Here is a 15,202-nt window from a genome sequence, read left to right on the forward strand (position 1 = left end):
TAGATTGTTTAACGAGGTCCTCGTCCTCTCCTCAGCTCCTCTCAGTCTGGCCTCGTCCTCGTGGTCTCCTCAGTCCGCTCCGATCTCTTCTCTATAGTCTTCTTCGCATGGTGCTCTCGTTTCTGCTCTCTCTCCTCCTCCTCTCCTCCTCACTGCTCATGCTCCTCTAGGTCCTCTCTAATGTCTCTCTCATCCCTCCGCGTCACGCAATAGTGGTTCGCGTCAATGGCCGTCTTTTCGCTCGCCTCTCTCCACTCGTCTTCTGCGAGGCCTGCGGTCTCTCGTTCAGGTCTCCATCAGGTCTCTCTTCTCTCTTTCGGGGGTCCGTCTCACTTTCTGCGCATTCTTCTCTCTCGGGGCCCCTCGTCGTCTCAAAGGTCCCTGCTCCTCCCCCGTCAGCTTTCTCTCTCCTTCTTCCTTCATCTTCGCTACACACCCAGGTCCCTCCTCTCGGGCCGTCCTACGCGGTCCTTCTCTTGCGTCTCGCTCTCCTCGTGCATCATCGTGCTCCTCTCGAGGTGTCGTGCTTGGGGCTCCTCCAGGTTGTTCTTCTTTCTTCTCTCTTCCTCTCTCCAGCGTCTGGTTCCTCTCAATCTTCGTCTCGACTGATCTTCTCGATCCTCTCTTCCCCTTTTCTCTCATCGTCCTCCTCGTACATGTCGGTGTGCGGAAGGTATCCCTTTATGGTATTTCTCTCTTTCTCTCTTAGGCTTCTTCTCTCTCTCTCCTTCATCTCGATGGTCCGGCTCTTCTCGGTCGTGCCCAAATCTCCCTCTCAGGCTCTCCATGTATGTTCTCTCGGTGATGCTCCGGTCTCTCCTCTCAACGGCGTCTGACCTGTTTATATTATGACCAACTCTGTTGCTTATGTTATTGTATATAAATGTGTATATATATTGTTGTTTACATAGTAAATGGGAGAATTACCTCTTCTTTCCCTACAGTTATTAATTTAACCATTTGTAAAATTTTTAATTAAACTTCTTTTTTTTTTTCCTTTTCTTTTTCCTCTTTCCTCTCCTTTTTTTCCTTACTTTTATTTAGGATCTTTCATCTCTCCTCTTCTTCTCTCTCTCCTCTCCTTCCGGCTCCTTCTCTTCTCTCTCCTATTTCTCTCTCCTCTCTCCTCTCTCTCTGTGTACGGGTCTCGACATGCGCTCTTCGCTCTGCCCGTCTCCACGTGTCCTCTTTCCCTCTATCTGTTGCATCATCAAATCTCTGTGCGTTTCGTGCGGGTCTCTCCCATCAATCGGGGCAAAGCGTCCTCTCTCCTCGTCGTCCATCTTCTCTACATAGTGCTCTGGTTCTCTCTTCTCTTTCTCATCGTACGCTCTCGGGTCCCTTTGTTTTTAACCTCTTTTATACTCTTTATCTCTCTCCTCTTCGGTCTCTCGAATACAACTCTCCTCTCCGCTCCTCTTGCAGTTCTGTTAATCTTCTTCTTCTCAGGCGCTCTGCGTCTCGTCGTCCTCCATGTCCTTTCTCTCCCGTCCTCTCCTCTGCTCTGTTCTCTCAGTCCTCCCTTCTCTCTCTGTTCCTCCTCGTCTCTTCCTCTCCTCTTGCTCTCCTCTCCGTCTCTGCCATTTCTGTCTCTCCTCGCGTCTCTCCTCTCTCTCAGGGCCTCCTCTCTCTCTAGTGTTTTCTCATCTTTCGCCTCGTGCCATCTCCGGGGTTCTCCTCTCTCCTCTCTCGTCCGTCTTCGTCTCGGGTTCTCACCCTCCCGAGATGGTCCGTCTCTGCTACTCTCAATCTCATTTCGGTCTCCTCCCTCTCCCCCTCTCTCCTCTCTCCTTCTCTCCTCTTCTCTCTCTCGCTCTTCTTCTTCTCTCTAGTAGTCCGGTCTCTTCCCTCTTACCAAATCCTACATGCGTGCGTCTGTCTGGATCCTCCTCTTCCTTCTCTCCGCTCCTCCCGCTCTTCGTGCTTCTCTCCTTCTCTAACAGTGTTCGTCTTCATCCTCGTCGGTGCGCTCTCTCCTCTCGTGGTGCCCCTCTACTCCCGGCTGCGGGGTCTCTCTTTCTCCTACCATCTTCCTCGCTCTCCTCTCAGGTTTTCTCATGCTCAGTCGCAGTTCTCGTCTTCTTCTCCTCCTCTTCTTGCTCGGCGTCCGGCTGCGGCTTCTCAATCGGGCCTCGCCCCTCGGGTTGCTGCTCCTCTCTGCTGTCTGTCTCCTGCTCCTCTTCTTCTCTCCCTCTCTCTCCTCGTCGTCGGTCCACTCTCTCCCCTTAATTACTACTTGTCCTCATTTTCCGTGCCTTCGTGTGTGGCCCGACTCTTTTCCGAAACTTACCCTTAACTCTTTCCTACATATTTCATATTTGGTCCGTGTTGCTCCATGATCCAATGTCGTTTCTTCCCTTCTGTTTTCTTCCCTTCTCCTTCGCTCCTCGGTCTCCGTCTACTCTCTCTCCTGCGCTGGCCCTCGTCCCATCGAAGACCATCCTCCTGTCTCCCTGATCGTCCTCTCTTGTTCTCATGCATTGTCGATGTTGTGGTCTTTCTTTCTCTAATTTTCCTGGCGTGTCTCTGTTCCCTTCTCGCCCTCTGCTTGCTCATTTAGCCTTCGTCGATTTCTATGGTTCTGATTTCGTTGGTATCATCCTGTATCGCTTACCCCGGTTTCCTCTTTCGTTCTGTTTGTGTCCTTTGTCCCTACAGGTCCCTTTTCGAGGGGATCCCTTTCGCTCTGGTTTCTGCCTCTTGTCATTGTCTTGTCATCTCTCTTTCGCTAATCAATTAAATCTCCGCGCGTCCAAAAAAAAAAAGGAGGAAGAATAAAGAAAAGAAAAGAAAAAAGGTCTTGAAAGAACGCACGGCGTGGAAGGGGGCTCACCTTCTCAGTCGACCGCAATTCTCGGGCTCGGAGAGCTAAGACTCCCCTATCCTCTCGAATGTCCCCTGTCTCGCTCGGGTCGGGGGTCTGAAACGATCCCTACGTCAGGCCTCGTCCTTATCTTGCTTTCCTCTCATCGTCTTCCTTCCTCTCGGTCTCCTCCTCCTCCCTTTCCTTCCTCTCTCTCTCTCTTTCTCGTCGGGATTCTTCTTAGTCCTTCATCGGTAGCGTTCTCGGAGTTAGTGTCTTGTCGTTTTTATACTTGGTTTCCTCTTTTGTCGTGTCTGCTCCTGTGCTGGTCGATGCTGTTCTGCTGGCTCTCCAGGCATGTCTGCGACTAGCGGGGGCCTCAACGTGCGTCACTTCCTCGGGTGGGGGTCCTGTCGTCTGTCCGTGACATTCCGTCACGTGTTCTCTAGGTCGCTGATTCTCTCCTCTTCTCCAGCTCCTTTCTTTCTTTCCTTTGTTCTTCTTTCTTCTTTCTCTTTCTTTCTTCTCTCCTTCTCCCTCCTCTCTCCTCTCTCTCCACCCCTGCTAGGGAAGCGGGGAATACCATCAGGCGGTGCGTCTTGCGTTGTGTTGTGTCGTTGGTCTCCGCGTCTTCTTCTTCTCAACCGTCTGTCTTCTTTGCTCTTCTCTCCTGCCGAATCCTTCTCGTCTTTCTTTGTTTTTTTGTGTGTGGTTTGTTTCCCTCTGCGCTGGGGGCAGGTCGCCGGGGTCGGCGGCTGATCTTTGGTGTCTTTTTCTGGGTTTGCTTCTCCCGTCTTCTCTTCTACTCTCATCGCTGGCTCGGGGGGAATCGTACTCGGTGGTCTGGCGTCTAATCGTTGGATTCTTCTGCTCTCTCTCTTGCGTTCGCTTCTCGTTCTTCCTACGGCTCCCTCTGCCGGTGGGGGGTTACATCGCTCGTGATTCTGGTCGCTGCTTCTCTCCCATTCTTCTCTCTCCTCTCTCTTCTCGCTCTCGTCTTTTTTTTCTCGTCTTTCTCTCTTCTCTCTCTCGTCTTTCCATTTCCTTCCCGCTCTTTCTTCCCTTCTTCCCCCCTCTTCTCGTCTCCTCTCTCCTCCCCTCTCGCCCACTCCTCTCTCCTTTCCCCTCTCTCTATCGTCTGGTCGGTGGCTCCGTCTCCGTAACTCATTACGGCTCGCTGTCCTCGGGTCCCCATGGACGGGTCGTGGCATGGTCATTTTTTTCTCTGCGGTCGCTCGTGCATGGCGTGGTATGGTCTTTCTTGCATCCAGTGCCTCTCGTTGCTTTGTCTTGTGATTGGGGGTGAGGCTGCTGACTCCGGAGCTCCCTCTCCATCTCTGTCAGCGGCTCCTCACTACAAAGGTGTCGCCGGCTCTGTCTGTATCTCATTAACCGTGTTGGGTTCTCTCTTAAAATCCATCTCTCGTGTGCGCTGTCTTCATCCTCGTCTTTGGAGTGTTGACGTCTTGGGAATCCTTTCGTTTCGGGGTCCCTCCTTCTCATATTAATAGTCTGCTCTTACTCGGTCCTGCTCCTCGTCGTTCACGGTCGCGTGCTCGTTGTTTGGTCTTCCATTTCTGTGAGCGGCGGCTCGAGTCTTAGCTGTGTTCCCTTCGCGTTCTCCACCCGCGGCCTGGCAGTCCCCCACGGAGGAGGGGAGAGGGGGGGGGGGTCGGTCGCCGACACTAAGGGGGGTGCGGAATGGAAGGGGGACGTCCGCGATTGGAGGTTATTTGGTATTCGTTCTGGCAGGACTCCATTCTTTCTCCCTTGTCTCTTTCCCCTCGCTCTTTCTCTGCGGTCTTCGTGTCTCCCTTTGGTTTTGTTCTCTTTGTCTCCCTTTCCTCTCCTCTCCTTTCTACTTCTCTCTCCTGCGCTTCTCGCCCTTCCATTTCATTCTGTGTGTATTCCTCATGTCCTGCTATTCCATTACGTCCCTTGTGTTGTTCAGAAAATGAGGAATCTTTCGTGCATCCGGGGTAATGGCGCATTCATTTCATGTGCCTTCACACGTTCATATGTCATGCCTTCACAACTTCATTCATTGTCATGGCCTTCAACAACTTCTTCAGTCATAGCCTTCACCACTTCATGGGTCATTTCATGCCTTCACTAAACTTCATGGGTTCATTCATGCCTCAACAACTTGCTTCATGGCTCATAGTGGATTAGCCGTTCACGAACGTTGCATGTCAGTCCATGTACCTTGCTACAACGTTCATTATTCTGTGGCCTTCACAACGTATGCTCGTCTCATTTCATGCCTTCGAAAACTGTCAATGTCATAATCACATGCCTTCACAACTTCATTCATTCATGCCTTCACAACTTCATTCATTCATGCCTTCACAACTTCATTCATTCATGCCTTCATTCATACAAACATCGTAATTTAGAAAAATAGAATAAATTGAAGACTAAAAGTATAGAAGCTAACCATACACACACACATACGCACAAACACACAACAAGAACTACAGCCGACAACAGGACAACAAACACACACACCCAACACCACACACCACAACACCGACCAAAAACAAAGCAAACACACAGCACACACACACGATACACAACACACACACACACGAGGCACGCAAGGCACGCACACACACACACCCACACACCGGCCCGCCCCCCCCCACACACACACACACACACACACACGACGCACGCAACGCACACAAACACAACAACACACACACACACACACACACACCCACGGCACGCACAACACACACACCACACACACAACACACACACACGCACACAACCACGCAACGCACGCACGCACGCACAACGCCAAAAGCACAGGTATAGAAGTCTCTCTATCGACAGCGTGGATCAATAGGGGGAGGGGGGGAGGGGGGAGGGAGGCGAAGGGGAAGGGGGGAGGGGGGAGGGGGTTTCCTTTGTGCAGGTGGTCATGTTTTTTTTTTTCTTCTTCTTCTTCTTTTCTTTTCCGTTGTTCTCTGTTTTTCTTTTTTTTTTTTTTTTTAAGGGAATAGGGAGGGGGGAGGAAGGAGAAGGGAGGAAGAGAAGAGAAGAGGAGAGATTTTTATTTTCTCTTTTCTCTTCTCTTCCTTTCTCTTTCGCTTTCTCTTTCTCTTTCTCTTTCTCTTTTCTCTTTCTTTCTCCTTTCTCTATCTATCTCTCTCTCTTTATCCCTCCCTCCCTCCCACCCTCTCTTCACTTTCACCTTCACCTTCCTTCCTTCCTTCCTTTCCTCCTTCCTTCTTCCCTCCTTCCTTCCTTCCCTCCTTCCCTCCTTCCCTCTTTTTTTTCCCCTCTTCCCTCCTTCCTTCCTTCCTCTTCTCCCCCCTCTCTGTCTCTCGTTTATTTCCCCTCCCCTTCCTCCTCCTTTCCCTCCTTCCCTACCCTCCTACACTCTAACCACCAACCCTCTTCCCTCCTTTTCCTCCTTTCCTTCCTTTCCTTCCCTCCTCTTTCCCCCTTCCCCTTCCCTCCTTTCCCTCCCCCTCCGTCCTTCCCTCTTCCTGTCTTCTCCTTCCCCCTCTGTCTCTTGTTTCCCCTCCCCTTCCGCTCCTTCCCTCCTTCCCCTCATTCCCCTCTTCTTCCCTCTTCCCTCCTTCCTTCCTTCTTCCTTCCTTCCGTTACTTCCTTCCTTCCTTCCATTCCTCTTTCCCTTCCTTCCTATCCCTCTCTGTCTCCCCCTGGTACCTCTCCTCCTCTCGCTCTTCTGTCTCTCGTTTCTCCTCTTCTCTCCTCAAATCTTCGTTTTCCTCCTTTCCTTCTCCCCTCCTTTCCTCTCCCCATTTCTCTCCCCCTTCCCCTTTGCCTTTTCCCTCTCTCCTCCTTCCCTCCTATCCCCCCCCTCCTACCCTCTTCCATCCTTTCCTCCTTCCCTTCCTTCCCTCCTTTTCCTTCCCCCTTCCCGACTCCTTTCCTCCTTCCTCCTTCCTTCCTCATCGTGTCTCTTCCTACTCCCTGTCCACCTCGTCTCTTTTTCCTTCCTTTCCTTCCTTTTCGTTTTTTTCCCCTCCCCTTCCTCCTTTTCCCCCCTCCCTCCTTTCCCTCTCCCCTCTTCTTTTCATTTGTTTCCCTCTTCCTTCCCTCTCCCTCTTCTCCCTCCTGCCTTCCTTCTTCCCTCTCTGTCTCCTCTCTCCATCCCTTCCCCTCCCCCCTCTCTGCCCACCCAACTCCCCCTCCTCTGGCTGTCTCAGTCGTTTTTTCCTTTCCTCCTCCCCTCCCCTTTCACCCTCTCCCTCCTTCCCTCCTACCCTCTTTCCCTCCCGCCCTCCTTTCCTTCCTATCCTTCCTTCCCTGCCTTTCCCTCCTTCCCTCCTTCCTTTCCCTCCTCTGTCTCTCCTTTCCCTCTTTACCTTTCCTTTCCTTTTTCCCCTCCCCTTTTTCTTTTCCCTCCTTTCTCCCTCGTCCTTCCCCTCCTTTCCCTCTTCCATTCCCGCTTTCCCTCCTTCCTCTTTCCTCCTTCCTTCCTTCCTCTCCCCTCTCTGTCCTTCTCGTTTCCCCTCCCGTCCCTCCTTCCCTCCTTCCCTCTTTCCCCTCGTTCCGTCCTTTTTTGCCTTCTCTTTACACCCCTCTTTATTCTCCCCTCTTCCCTCTTTCCCTCCTTCTTTCCCTCCTTCCTTCCGCCTTGGTTCCTTCCTTCCCCTCTCGTCTCTCTCGTTTCCCCTCCCCTTCCCTTCCTTCCCTCCTTCCCTCCTAACCAAAAAAAACCACTCTTCCCTCCTATCCTTCCTTCCTTCCCCTCCCTCTTCCCGTCCTGCCCCTATTCGTTCCCTCCTTCCTTCCCTCTCTGTCTCTCGTTTCTCCCCCTCCCCTTTCCCCCTTCCCTCCTTTTTCTTTCCCTCTTCCTTTGTCCTCCTTTCCGTCCCTCCTCCCTCTTCCCTCTTTGATCCCTCCTTCCTTCCTGTCCTATCCTCCTTCCTTTCATTCCCTTCCCCTTCCCTCCTTCTCCCTCCTTTCCCTCCTCCTTCCTTCCCTCTTCTCCTTCCTTCCTCATCTGTCTCTTCTTTCTCTCGTTTCTATCCCCTCCCCTTCTTTCCCATCCGCTCCCTCCTTCCCTCCTTCCGCTCTCCCACCCCATCCCTTTCCCCTCTTCTTTTTTCTTTTTTTCCCTCCTTTCCCCCCTTATCCCTCTTTGCCCTTCCCTCTTCTTCCCCTTCCCCTCTTTCCCTCTTTCCCCCTCCTTTCCCTTTCCTACCCCTCTTCCCTCTTCCCTCCCTCTTTTTCCCCCTCCTTCCTCATTCCTTCTCTCCTTCCTTCCTTGCCCTCTCTTCCCTCTCCTGTCTCATCGTTTCCCCCTCCCCTTCCCTCCTTCCATCCTTTCCCTCTTCCCTCTTCCCTTCCCTTCCTTCCTTCCTTCCCTCTCTGCCTCTCGTTTCCCCTCCCCCTTCCCTCCTTCCCTCCTTCCCTCTTTTCCCCTCTTCCTCCTTTCCTTCCTTCCTTCCTCTCTGTCTCTCGTTTCCCCTCCCTTTCCCTTCCTTCCTCCTTCCCGCTTCCCTCCTTACTTCCTTCCTTCCCTCTCTGTCCTCTCGTTTCCCCTCCCTTCCCTCCTCACTCCTTCCCCTCTTCCCTTTTTCCTTCCTTCCTTCCCTCCTTCCCTCCTTCTTTCCCTCTCTGTCTCTCATTTCCCCTCCCCTTCCCTCCTTCCCTCCTTCCCTCTTCCCTCTTCCCTCCTTCCTTCCTTCCTTCCCTCTCTGTCTCTCGTTTCCCCTCCCCTTCCCTCCTTCCCTCCTTCCCTCTTCCCTCTTCCCTCCTTCCTTCCTTCCTTCCCCTCTCTGTCTCTCGTTTCCCCTCCCCTTCCCTCCTTCCCTCCTTCCCTCTTCCCTCTTCCCTCCTTCCTTCCTTCCTTCCCTCTTTCTCTCTCTCGTTTCCCCTCCCCTTCCCTCCTTCCCTCCTTCCCTCTTCCCTCTTCCCTCCTTCCTTCCTTCCTTCCCTCTCTGTCCCTCGCGTTTCCCCCCCTCCCCTTCCCTCCGCCTTCCCCTTCCTACACTCTTCCCCTCCTTCCTTTTCCTTCCTTCCCTCTTTCTCCGCTCGTTTCCCCTCCCCTTCCTCCTTCCCTCCTTCCCTCTTCCCTCTTCCCTTCTTCCCTCCTTCCTTCCCTCTCGCTCTCTCGTTTCCCCTCCCCTTCCTCTCCTTCCCTCCTTCCCTCTTCCCTCTTCCCTCCTTCCTTCCTTCCTTCCCTCTCTCTCTCTCGTTTTCCCTCCCCTTCCCTCCCTGTCTTTGACCCCCATCTCCATCTCTCTCCTTTATTCACCCCGTTTCTCACTCCCTTTCCCTATTCTCATCATTTTCTCTCTCCTTATCTCCCCTTTTCCTTTCTCTCCTTATCTCCTTTGAACTCTTTATTCTTTATTTCTCTTTATTCTCTCTCTTCCTTTCTTCCTTCCTCTACTTGTTCCATTTTTTTTTACGTAAACGTAATTTCATTAAAAATCATGATGTATTTTCTTGTATTAAATTTTTCGATGGTCTTTGTTTCATTGTTTACACAGATTTTTATTTGTTTACTCATTATAATTCGCATCATCAATTTTTTCTACATATCGCTTCGTTCCTCACTTCCCCCGTGTAGTTTTTAACACTTTTTGACCCCATCTCCTGTTCTTTCTATCCTTCTCTCTTTTCTTCTCTCTCTCTCTCTCTCTCTCTCTCTCTCTCTCTCTCTCTCTCTCTCTCTCTCTCTCTCTCTCTCTCTCTCTCTCTCTCTCTCTCTCTCTCTCTCTCTCTCTATTTCTACTACCACCACTACTACTACTACTACTACTACTACTACTACTACTACTACTACTACTACTACTACTACTGCTACTGCTGCTGCTGCTATAACTACTACTACTACTACTACCACTAGTACTACTACTGCTACTATCACTATTACAACTACAACTTCTACTATTGCTACTACTGTTACTATTACTATTACAATCACTATCACTACTACTATTACTATTACAATTACTATTACAATAACTTTTACTATTACTATTACTATCACTATCACGACTACTTGCTACTACTACTGCCACAGCTCTCCACCTCTCTCTCCTCCTCCTCTACGTCACTTCTTCCTTCACTGAGCCGGAAGTGAGGAGAGGGAGAGGGAGGGTGAGGACAGATGGAGGAAGGGGAAGAGGAGGGAGAGGAAAAGATGGAGGGGAGAAGGGGAGGAGAAAGAGGGATCGAGGAGGAGAAGGGAAGGCAGAGGAAGAGGAAAGAAAGGAGGAAAGAGAAGGGGAAGCGAAAGAGAGAAGGGGAGGGAGAAGGAAAAACGGAGAAAAATAAAGAGGAAGGGACGAGGAAGGGGGTATAGGAAGAGGGAGAAAGGGGGAATAGTGGAAGGGGAGAGGGAGGGGAGAGGGAGCGCAGAGAGCCTCCAAGTTCGGGAGTTTAATAAAAGGCCCCGAAAGAGCAGACGATTCTCGTAAGTAAATAGATTTGCTCTTAGCCTCCTCCTGCAGCGTCCTCCTCCCTCCCTCCCTCCCACCCGCCCTCCCTCCCTCCCTCCTTCTCTTCCTTCCTTCCCTCTCTTCCTCCCTCCCTCCTTCCCTTCCTCCCTCCCTCCCTCCCTCCCTTCCTCCCTCTCTCTCTCCCTCCCTCCCTCCCTCTCTCTCTCCCTCCCTCTATCCCTCCCTCCCTCCCTCCCCTCCCTCCCTCCCTCCCTCTATCTATATGTCTGTCTATTTATCTATTTATCTATCTGTTTATTTGTCTTTCTCTCTGTCTCTATTGTTTTTTTTTTCTCTCTCTCTCTTTTTAGTGTTTATTCTCTCCTTTATATCTCTTCTAATTCTTTAAATGTCTGTTCTTCATCTCTTCCTTTTATCACGTTTTCTTCTTTTTTCTTATTTTCCTTCTTTCATTATCTCCCTTTTACGTTATATTCATTTAATCTTTTCATTTTTTTTTATTATTGTTATTACTTTATATACATATATCTATATATCTATTTTCTATATCTATTTTCTATATCTATTTTCTCTCTCTCTCTCTCTTCTCTTCTCTCTCTCTCCTCTCTCTCTTTCTAGTTTCTCTCTTCATTCTCTCTACTCTCTCTCTTCTTTCTCTCTCTCTCTCTTCTCATCTCTTTCTCTCTCTTTCTCTCTCTTTCTCTCTCTCTTCTCTCTCTCCTCTCTCTCTCTTTCTTTCTCTCTCCTTCTTTTCTTTTCTTTATTCTCAGTCTCTCTTCCCAATTCGTATATTTATCCTCACTATCTCTCTTCATATCTCCTTCTCTTCCTAATTCTCTATCTCTCTCTTCCTCTCTTTATCCTATATTTATCCTCACTCTCTCTTCCCAATCTCCACATTCATCCTTATTATCTCTCTTCCCTATCTCTCTCTTTTATCTCTTCTCCATCTCTCCGTCTCCTTCCTTCTCCTTCTCTTTCTCTTCCTTCTCCTTCTTTTTCCTGATCTCTCTCTTTCTCTCTTTATCCTTCATTTATCCTTCTCTCCCTAATTCCCTATCTCTCTCTTTCTCTCTTTATCCTCCATTCATCCTCACAATCTCTCCTTCATCCCTCCATCTCTCCCTAATTCCCTATCTCTCTCTTTTATCTCTCTCCCCGAAATCGTTCTCCTCATCTCAGCCTCACTTCTCTCAGCCTCGATCCTCAATTTCCTCACTTCATTTTTCTTTCCTTCGAACTTCTACCCCGAAAAGGGAGGAAAAAAGGAGGATGAACTTTGGACTTTTATTTTCTACCCAGATGCAATCGCGTCTACTTGTCTTTGGCTGGTTTTCCCTCTTCTTTTGCTTCTTATTCTTATTCTTATTCTTATTCTTATTCTTATTCTTCTTTTTATTCTTACGCTTATTCTTATTCTTATTCTTATTTTTTATTCTTATTCTTATTCTGCTTCTTCTTCTTCTTCTTTTTCTTTATCTTCTTCTTCTTCTTCTTCTTCTTCTTCTTTTCTTCTTCTTTTTCTTCTTTTTCTTCTCTCTCTCTCTCTCCTTCCCTCCTTCCCTCCCTCCCTCCCTCCCTCCCTCCCTCCCCCCTCCCCCCCTCCAACCCCCCAATCTCCCTCTCCCTCCCTCCCCCCCTCACTCCCTCAACCCTCTTCCCTCCACCCTCCGACCCCCCCATCTCCTTCTCCCTCCCTCCCTCAACCCTCTTCCCCCCCCTCCCCCCCCCTTCTCCCTCTCTAATCCCCTTCCCAAATAAAATAATATCAAATGCAACTCACGGATCCAATCTCAACTCCATAACCGCCTATCGAGAGCTCAAAAGAAGCGGTGTTGACTCGCGGTGATTATGTGTCTGCTGGAGACTCCTTTTGCCATTTCGCGTCTCTCTCTCTCTCGCTCTCTCTCTCTCGCTCTCTCTCTCTCGCTCTCTCTATCTATCTCTGTCGCTCTCTCTCTCTCTCTCTCTCTCTTCTCTCTCTCTCTCTTCGCTCTCTCTCCTCTCTCTCTCTCCCCTGTGCTCTTCCCCCCTCCCCACCCTCTCTCTCTCTCTCTCTCTCTCTCTCTCTCTCTCTCTCTCTCTCTCTCTCTCTCTCTCTCTCTCTCTCTCTCTCTCTCTCTCTCTCTCTCTCTATCTATCTATCTATCTATCTATCTATCTATCTCTCGCTCGCTCGCTCGCTCGCTCTCTCTCTCTCTCTCTCTCTCTCTCTCTCTCTCTCTCTCTCTCTCTCTCTCTCTCTCTCTCTCTCTCTCTCTCTTCTCCATTTTTTTTCAGTTTTTGGCATTTTTTTCGGGATTGGCGTTTTTTGCGGTTTTGGCGTTTTTTTTTTTTTTTTTTTTTTTTTTGGGAAAGGGAGCGGTTTTAGCGTTTTGGGAGGTTCGTTTTTTTTTTTTTTTTTTTTTTTATTAAAGTCTTTTTTTCCTTTTTTTTTACATTGGCATCTGCTTGTTAGTGTGGCAAGAGGCGAATGCCCCAAATTACTTCTGACCCCCCGAGAAATATATATCATTAGTTATGGACTCCTTAAACCCCCATTAGCTCCATAACCATTATATTTTCGTTCTTATAAGACTCTCTAATCGCCATTAGTTTGGACTTCTCTCAGCCCCCCCCCCCCCTTCCTCTGCCTGATTTTTTTTTTTTTTTTTTTTTTTTTTTTTTTTTTTTTTTTTTTTTTTTTTTTTTGAGGCTCGTTTTGTAAAATGACAGATTGTATTTTTGTGTTGGATATTATACATTGATATGTTGCTATATATGAAGTGTGTTTTCTATTAAACGGCTTTAAATAAGTGTTGTTTTTTCTATATTTTTTTTCTGTTTCTCTCTTTCTTTTCTCAGGTTATCTCTACTCATCTCGCATTCACTTTGTGTTATTTTTATTATGTTATTTTTTCTCTCTTTCTTTCTTCTTTGCTCCGTCCTCCACTTCCTCATTCAACCTTATCCTTTCCCTCTCTCTTTTTCCTTTTACCTTCTCCCATTTCCTTATCCAATCTTTTCCTTTTCCTCTCTCTTTCTCCCCTTCCCCATCTCCTTATCCCACCCTCCCCTCTCCCCTTCTTTACCCTGCCCTCCCCTCTCTCTTCCCTTCCTCACCCTCCCCTCTCCCATCTCCTCCTTATCCTCTCCCCTCCTTCCTCCATCCTCTCCCCTTGCCTCTCCCCTCCTTCCTCCATCCTCTCCCCTTGCCTCTCCCTCCTTCCTCCATCCTCTCCCCTTGCCTCTCCCCTCCTTCCTCCATCCTCTCCCCTTGCCTCTCCCCTCCTTCCTCCATCCTCTCCCCTTGCCTCGAAAACCAGTGGTATGTGATTTACATTCCCCAACACTGTGTTACTGTGACCGCAACTGCTTATTAGGGAAGGTGATGAGAATGTACTCGGGAGGGTGTTCATTGAGGGAGAGGGGGAATGAGAGGGAGGGAGGGAGGGAGGGAAAGAGGGAGAGGACGGAGGAAGGGAGGGAGGGGAGAGAGAGAGAAAGAGAGAGAGAGAGAGAGAGAGAGAGAGAGAGAGAGAGAGAGAGAGAGAGAGAGAGAGAGAGGGAGGGAGGGAGGAAGAGGACGGAGGAAGGGAGGGAGGGGGGAAATAGGGAGGGAGGGAGGGAGGGAGAGGGATGAAGGGTTACAGAAAGGGAAGAAGGAAGAGAGAGAGAGAGAGGGAGATGGAGAGAGAAAGATGAATTTGATTACATCGTGTTGAGAAAAGAGTTCGTACGTCGAAAAGGAAAATTATAGATATGCCGTCTGTGGCACACATACACACATACACACAAGCACACAATCAAACAAACAAACAGACACACACATCCTACACCTCCTCCCCTCGCACACACCCCCCCCACAGAAAACGAACCACAAATAAGCAAAAAACGACAACAATAATAATAACAATAATAATGATAATAAAAATAATAATGATAATAGTAATAAACATAACAATGATAATGTTGATAATAACAATAACAACAACAACAGCAACAATAATGATAATGATAATACTGATAATGATAATAATAGTTATAATAATAATAATAATAATAATAATAATAATAATAATAATAATAATATTATTATTATTATTATTATTATTATCATTATTATTATCATTACTATTATTATTACTATTATTATTATTATCATTATTATTATTATTACTATTACTATTATTATTATTATTATTATTATTATTATTATTATTATCATTAATGATAATAATAAGAATAATAAACCTAACAATAATAATGATAGTGATTATGATAATAATAATAATAATAATAATAATAATAATAATAATAATAATAATAATAATAATAATAATAATAATAATGATAATAATAATAATAATAATAATAATAATAATAATAATAACAACAACAATAACAATAATAATAACAATAACAACAGCACTAAGCATCCCACCGCAGCATCCGGCGCCCGTCCAGCCTCGCTCCCCCGACGCTGCCAAACAAGGCCATGAATAATCTGCGTCGCTAAGTTCATTTCACGGCCTCGCTCCCTCGACGAAGTCTCTCGGCGATAAAACTCGTATTGGCCGTCGATCATGAAGTCAACTCGATTTCGCTTTTTTTTTTTTATGTTCTGTTCTTTTGAGGAGTTTTTTTTTGTGATTGTGGGGAGATGGGGAGGTAAGCGTATGGTATTTGTTTTTATGTTAGTCTGCCGTTGTGTGAGTATATATGTATATATATATATATATATATATATATATATATATATATATATATATATATATATATATATATATATATATATATATATATAATATACACACGTGTGTGTGTGTGTGTGTGTGTGTGTGTGTGTGTGTGTGTGTGTGTGTGTGTGTGTGTGTGTGTGTGTGTGTGTGTGTGTGTGTGTGTGCGCGCACATATGTACATACATACATGAACGTACAGATACATAGATGGATAACTAGATGATCAAACAGACTGACAGACAAAAAGTCAATAAAAGAACAGATTTTACTCATACTCCTAGAAT

At 47.6% G+C, this 15,202-nt stretch overlaps 1 protein-coding gene across 1 annotated transcript in view; it reads left to right on the plus strand.

Moving 5' to 3' along the window:
• Positions 1-737: 737 nt before the first annotated feature.
• Positions 738-15,202, plus strand: part of LOC119574911 (protein Skeletor, isoforms B/C-like) — a gene marked incomplete in the record, with an annotated part of 124,790 nt that continues 110,325 nt past the window's right edge. The window contains 1 exon segment of the mRNA XM_037922183.1: positions 738-801. Coding sequence (XP_037778111.1) covers positions 738-801 — 64 coding nt within the window.

This window comes from Penaeus monodon, chromosome 7 (genome assembly GCF_015228065.2).
Source record: "Penaeus monodon isolate SGIC_2016 chromosome 7, NSTDA_Pmon_1, whole genome shotgun sequence".
Lineage (NCBI taxonomy): Eukaryota > Metazoa > Arthropoda > Malacostraca > Decapoda > Penaeidae > Penaeus > Penaeus monodon.